The sequence below is a fragment of the Mandrillus leucophaeus genome, unplaced genomic scaffold (assembly GCF_000951045.1).
Source record: "Mandrillus leucophaeus isolate KB7577 unplaced genomic scaffold, Mleu.le_1.0 Scaffold101, whole genome shotgun sequence".
NCBI classification, from domain to species: Eukaryota; Metazoa; Chordata; class Mammalia; order Primates; family Cercopithecidae; genus Mandrillus; species Mandrillus leucophaeus.
Genome location: NW_012098210.1, coordinates 1,136,261 through 1,143,002, shown reverse-complemented (window position 1 = coordinate 1,143,002; position 6,742 = coordinate 1,136,261). Strand labels below are relative to the sequence as shown.

The following is a 6,742-nucleotide window of genomic DNA, read 5'->3' as shown; positions in this document are numbered from 1 at the left end:
GAGCTTGCAGTGAGCCGAGATCGCGCCACTGCACTCCAGCCTGGGGCACAGAGCAAGACTCCGTCTCAAAAAAAAAAAAAAAGTTTTCCGAAAACCTAAAACTACTTAAAAACCCAATAATTTAAAAAATTATAGGTTTTAATAGTCTATCATTTGGCCAAAGAGTTTCACTTTTCTTTTTAGACGGAGTCTCTCTCTGTCGCCCAGGCTGGAGTGCAGTGGCGAGATCTCGGCTCACTGCAAGCTCCTCCTCTCGGGTTCACGCCATTCTCCTGCCTCAGCCTCCCGAGTAGCTGGGACTACAGGCACCCGCCGCCACACTCGGCTAATTTTTTTGTAGTTTTAGTAGAGACAGGGTTTCACCGTGTTAGCCAGGATGGTCTTGATCTCCCAATCTTGTGATCCGCCCACCTCGGCCTCCCAAAATACTGGGATTACAGGCATGAGCCACCGTGCCCCGCCCAAGAATTTCACTTTTGTGATATAGTCTAACAAAAGTCCAAAATCCAGAGGAAAAAAAATGATTTCTTTTTGCATCAAAATGTTTACTTGCTTGCCTGACACTCTGTAGATAAATTAAACAAAAGTTTAGTTTTATTTTTAATAGCAATAAGCTGATAACTACCTAAAAGAAGAGAAAAGATAGGTCACCATGTATTTATTTAAAGATCTATTAAATTTTATTTAAACATCCATTAAAATGGTGTTTGTGAGGAGCTCATAAAAATATTTAAAATACAATGTAATATGAAAAGAGCAGGGCATTAATGACTATTTGCAATCTTTAACTAGAACTGTTTTTCAAAAAGCAAACAGGCATTAAAAATTTGGAAGTAAAATACATTAACAGTTTGTAGGTGGGTGGCAGAATCATAGGTGATTTTTCTCTTTTGCTTTCCAAATTTTTATGAATATGTATTACTTTTAATATGAAAAAAATTGCTAAAAGCCAGAGGGAAGTGTATGTTAATTAAAATTTTATGATGAAGTGTTATTTTGTGATTTAGACTTTGTGAAAAATAAATGACAAAAAAAGCTAAAGAAGTGTGACACCTCCTTCATACATTTTCACACCCTGTGAAAATCCACAAGCTTCACTTACCAGAAACTGGCCCAGAGCAACAACTTCTTTGTTTAATTGAATCCTTAGAGTTCAGAAAGTATGTGAAAGGAGAGGGAGGCAAAGGAGAGATAGAGATACAGAGATAGACTGAGAGACAGAGAGAGAGGAGAGATAGAGAGACAGACAGGCGAAAAAGCCAAAAGGACAGAGACAGAGAGAGAGACAGGGAAGGAGAGACAGATGGAGAGGGAGACACAGGCAAAAAGACAGACAGACTAGGAAAAAAGTGCAAGAATAATCAAAGAGGACACATTTAATAAATGATCCATGAAGTGCTATGTGTTCAAGGATCACGAAAACAATCCTTTAACCTCAGTCTCCTGGGTTCAAGTGAGTCTCCTGCCTCAGCCTCCTGAGTAGCTGGGACTACAGGCGTGTGCCACCACGCCCGGCTAATTTTTTGTATTTTTAGTAGAGACGAGGTTTCACTGTGTTAGCCAGGATGGTTTCGATTTCCTGACCTCGTGATCCACCCGCCTTGGCCTCCCAAAGTGCTGGGATTACAGGCGTGAGCCACCGCGCCTAACTTCGATATATTTTTTAAGAAGCAGTTGAAATAAGGTCAGTTAAAAAAATACAAAAACCTTTAAAAAGACTGAAGCCATTCTCTTCTGCTATGAAATACTAAGGATAGATTTTAGGCAAATGTGCCATTAGGCGTGTTGAGCATATTTGGTGTGGGCTCTGACCATTCCATAACCTGCAGTCAAGCAATTGCATCAGCTGAGTAAATGTGCACTGTGGTCAACATCCCTGGCCTTGAGCCCTGGCTTTGCCCCTTGCTGGCCTTGGTCAGGAGTGTGTCTGTCATGCCAGACTGCCTGGATTTGGGTCCTGCAACTATGCACGCTGACTGTGTGACTCTGAATTCGTGATTTCACCTTTCTTGGTGTGAGTCTTCTCCTTTCAAAGATGGAGCTAGCACTAGCACCACGCACAAGGTGGCTGGAGGGATTATGCTGTCGCATGCAAAATTCTTGGGACAGGGCTTGGCACATGTAAGCACTTAATAAACATCTGTGGCCTGGCTCAAGCCTGTCATCCCAGTACTTTGGGAGGCTAAGGCGGGCAGATCACTTGAGTCCAGCCTGGGCAACATCGCGAAACCCCTTCTCTACTAAAAATACAAAAATTATCTGGGTGTGGTGGTGCATGCCTGAAGTCCCAGCTACTCAGGAGGCTGAGGCAAGAGAATCCCTTGAATCTGGGAGGTGGAGGTTGCAGTGAGCTAAGATCACACCACTTCACTCCAACCTGGGTGAGAGAGCAACACTCTGTCTCAAAAAAAATCGAAAACCAAAACAAAGAAAACCATCTGTTACCAGTCCAGCCCTCTCCCACAGATCATCTGGAGCCAAATGGGCTCCAGAATTTTTTTTTTTTTGATTTTAGAAAAGTAATGCATGGCATATTCCATACATGCTGAAATACCCCCAGCCTGTATTTATTTGGTGTGTAAATATTCATTCTAATTAAAACAAATAGAAACTATAAATCACATCTTCATCAGATTGCCCCCAGATGCATGTGGACTTGTATTACTGTTGTTATTGTTTTGCCCCTCCGAGTCTCAGTTTTCTCATCTGTAAAGTGGGGACAAGAGGCAAGGCACTGAGCACAATGCTCAGGAATGTCCCCTTCCTTCCTGAGGATGAATGCAGATCCTGGGAAATACCCCCGACCTCCACAACCCTCCTGAAAAAGGAGGTGGCTTGGCCTGATTCCACCAAGCCAGGGTACACTTACCTTCTTGTCGTCCCAGCCTCACGGCGTGGGATTCATGCAGGATCTCTGCCACCGGCTTGCGGGTGTAGAGGATGGTGGCACCGCTCAGGCTGACCCTCACCTGCTGGACCCGGGAGGTGAGGTTGGCCAAGCACAGGGCCAGTCTCAGGTCGTGGCCCAGCATGGGAGGCTCTAGCAGCTTGAACTTGCCAGTGATGCTGGGCTTGGTGGCGGGCTCTAGGAGGTCATCATGCCAGAGACAGCGCCCCCCAGCCCTGCGGATCCAGGTTCTCCTTCCAGAGGCTTTCACGCTGAACAACCTCTTCACCGCCTTGCTGTACACCTGCCTCTCTTTCCGGGACCCTGCAGGGCATCACACAACATCAGCAGCAGTCACCCCCTTGCTCCTTTAATTTACCACGGCTTGTGGAAGTCAAACTGGCAGTTCAAGAGCCATATGCACAGCAGTGCCACATGCCTTGTGTTGGATTCTCTATGTAAATAAAATTTTAAATCCGTTGCCAACAACTTCAGGTCAGGAAATTTCACATAAAAATGCAAATTTCCAGCTTCTCTGACAGCTGGGTCAAAAGCCTCATATAGTAATGATAGCTAGCACTTTTGCAGATTTGCTGTGTGTACTATAGCACTTGGTGCTGTGTTTTTTTTCTCTAGGAGGTACTACAGAGGTATTATTATCACCTACATTTAACAGACGAGGAAGCCAAGACACAGAGAAAGAAGTAAAGTAACTCCTCAATCACACAGCTTATGTGTTAAGTGAGGGAGCTGGGACTTGAACCAGGCAGTAAAGCTCCAAATTCCATTTATGCTCCCTTACCACTCTCTACATGGCAATAATGGTCTTGAGGCAGGAGGTGGGACTTGACTCCGGAGTTGGGGCTCAAACTCAGGACTAGATTAAAGACGAATGGAAACAGGGAGGAGGCAAAAGCACTTCTCTATAAGACACGCCCACCAGTGCTATGGCAACACCTAGAACTTACTACCCCTTTTCAAGGCAATCACCGGGAAGTTACCACCCTTTTCCTAAAAGTTTCTGCATAATCTGCCCCTTAATTTGCATGTAATTAAAACTGAGTATAAATGTGATTACAAAACTGTAGGGTATAACAACTTCATTCTTTTGCATGTGGATATACAGCGGTTCCAACACCATTTGCTGAAATGACTATTTTTATTCTTTCTCCATTGAATTGTCTTGACACTCTTGTAGAAATCAATTGAACACAATTTTAAGGGCTCATTTTTGGACTCTCAGTTCAATTGCTTTGATCTGTATGTCCATTCTCATGCCAATACCACACCGTCTGAGTTTCTGTATATTTGTAGTACTTTTTGTCTGTCTGTTTTTGAGACAGGATCTCACTCTGTCACCCAGAGCTGCTATGCTGGTCATACTGCCTATGTGGTAGCCCTGGCCCACAAGGAGCATCACCTTCGCTGTTGCTGCACACTGCTCCTTTAAGAAAAGTTGCTAACACCACTGGCACATCCTTGAATTCTTTCCTGAGTGATGCCAGGAACCCTCCTGGGCTAAGCCTGCATGCCCTAAATCAGTGTAGAGTTGGGCAATAGCAGCGCCCCCTAGAGGGAATGTACTCTCTGGTTGTCCATGATCTTCACCCCGTAATTCTCACTCACGGGGTTCTATCTGTGGGGCTCCTGTAGACATGTGAGTTTAGGGCCCCCGATACACCACTTTCCCCGCTGCTAGCACAGATCTCTCTTTTGAGCTCCAGAACAATACGAAGAACTGGACAGCACCCCCCAGGTGTCCCACAGGTGCCTCAAATCCAACCAAACCCACCAACTGCCCAGCATCATTCCCCATCCCAGCCAATGGTGCAGCCATGAGCCCAGGTGTACAAGCCAGAAGCCTGGGGGCGTTCTTGACTCTTCTCTCACCTTCATCACTCACAACAGAGCCCTCACCAGGTCCTGCTGAACATCCTCCTTAGGCTCTGGAATTTGTCCTCTTCTCTCATCTTTCTTCCCCCATCAGACCACCATACAAACAACCTCACCATGAGGTCAGCGTGTGAATTTTACCACTGTTTTCATTACTCTGTCCCTGCAAGCTTCAGTTTTCCTCTCTACTGTAAAGTGGGGACAAGAGGCCCACAGGCAAGGCACTGAGCATGACAATCAAGAACGTCCGCTCCCTTCCTGGGAATGTAGGATCCATCCCGTTCCAGTTCTGTTTCCACTCTGATGATTCCAAAATCCAATTCTGATGGTTCCCCTTCCCTGCTTGAAACCTGCGGCATGTGGTCTTCACACCACTCTCCCCAAAAGGTGCCCTGATACTGTGTGACCCTGGTCAGATCACTTGGTGATTGCTTGGTGTTGCTGTGGACACCAAGGTTCTTTAACACTCCATGTTTTATTATTTAAATGTATGTGAATTCTGCTACTGCACAATATATTTTTACTATGAAAATGTTTCATTTCCCTGCCAAAGAATTTAATGCCACCTTCTCATGGAGGCCTTCTCTGACCACCTGATTTTTTAAAACAACTTTATTGAGATACAATTCCATAACATACAATTCACTCATTTTTTTTTTTTTTTTGAGACGGAGTCTCGCTCTGTCGCCCAGGCTGGAGTGCAGTGGCACGATCTCAGCTCACTGCAAGCTCCGCCTCCTGGGTTTACACCATTCTCCTGTCTCAGCCTCCCGAGTAGCTGGGACTACAGGCACCCGCCACCTCGCCTGGCTAGTTTTTTGTATTTTTTAGTAGAGACGGGGTTTCACCATGTTAGCCAGGATGGTCTTGATCTTCTGACCTCGTGATCCGCCTGTCTCGGCCTCCCAAAGTGCTGGGATTACAGGCTTGAGCCACCGCGCCCGGCCCAATTCACCCATTTTTAAGAGTGCAATTCAATGTTTCTTAGTATGTTCACAGAATTGTGCACCCATCACCACAATCTAATTTTCGAACGTTTTGGTCACTTCCCCTAAAAAAATTCTGTAACCATCAGGAGTCACTTCCCATTCCTCCCCCCCCAACCCCAGCCCTAGGCAACCACTAATTTAATTCATAATTTGCCTATTCTGGACATTTCATATAAAGGGAATCATACAACATGTGGTCTTTTGTGAAATTTTTTCCACTTAACATAATGTTTTCAAGGTTCGTTCATGTTGTAGCATGTATCAGTACTGAATTCATTTTCATTTCTGACTAGGATTCCATCCGATGGATATACATTTTATTTATCATTGATGGGTACTTGGGCTGTTTCTACTTTTTATCTATTTTAAATAATGTTTCTATAAATATTCATGTAAAGTTTTTGTGTGGGTGTTTGTTTTCATTTCTCTTGGACATGTAGCTGGGAGTGCAATTGCTGGGTCACAGTAACACCACGTTTAACATTTTGAGAAACTGTCAAAGTGTTTCCCAAAGTGGCTGCGCAATTATAAATTCCCACCAGCAATGTATGAGTGTTTCAATTTCTCCACATCTTCACCAACACTAATTGTCTGTCTTTTTGATGACAGTAGATCTAGTGGATGTGAAGTGGCATCTCATTGTGGTTTTGACATGCATGTTCCTAATGACTTAATGATGTTAAGCATCTTTTTCTGTGCTTATTGGCTATTTATATACGATCCTTAGGGAGATGTTCATTCGCATCCTTTGTCATTTTAAAATTGGATTATTTATTTATTTATTTTGTAGAGATGGAGTCTTGCTATGTTGCCCAGCTGGTCTTGAACTCCTAACCTCAAGTGCTCCTCCTGCCTTGGCCTCTCAAGGTAATAGGATGGGCCAAGCATGGTGACTCATGCCTGTAATCCTAGCACCTTGAGAGGCCAAGGTGGGAGAAGCACTTGGCCTTTCCAGTGCTCTTAAATTATTTTT

The 6,742-nt window shown here is 44.4% G+C and overlaps 1 protein-coding gene across 2 annotated transcripts in view; it reads right to left on the bottom strand.

Moving 5' to 3' along the window:
- TGM6 (transglutaminase 6) overlaps positions 1 to 6,742 on the bottom strand; it is a 65,871-nt gene that overhangs the window by 24,937 nt on the left and 34,192 nt on the right. For both annotated transcript variants that reach the window (XM_011974497.1, XM_011974506.1), the window contains exon 10: positions 2,870 to 3,211. In XM_011974497.1, the coding sequence (XP_011829887.1) occupies positions 2,870 to 3,211 (342 nt within the window). The remainder of the gene's footprint in view (positions 1 to 2,869; positions 3,212 to 6,742) is intronic.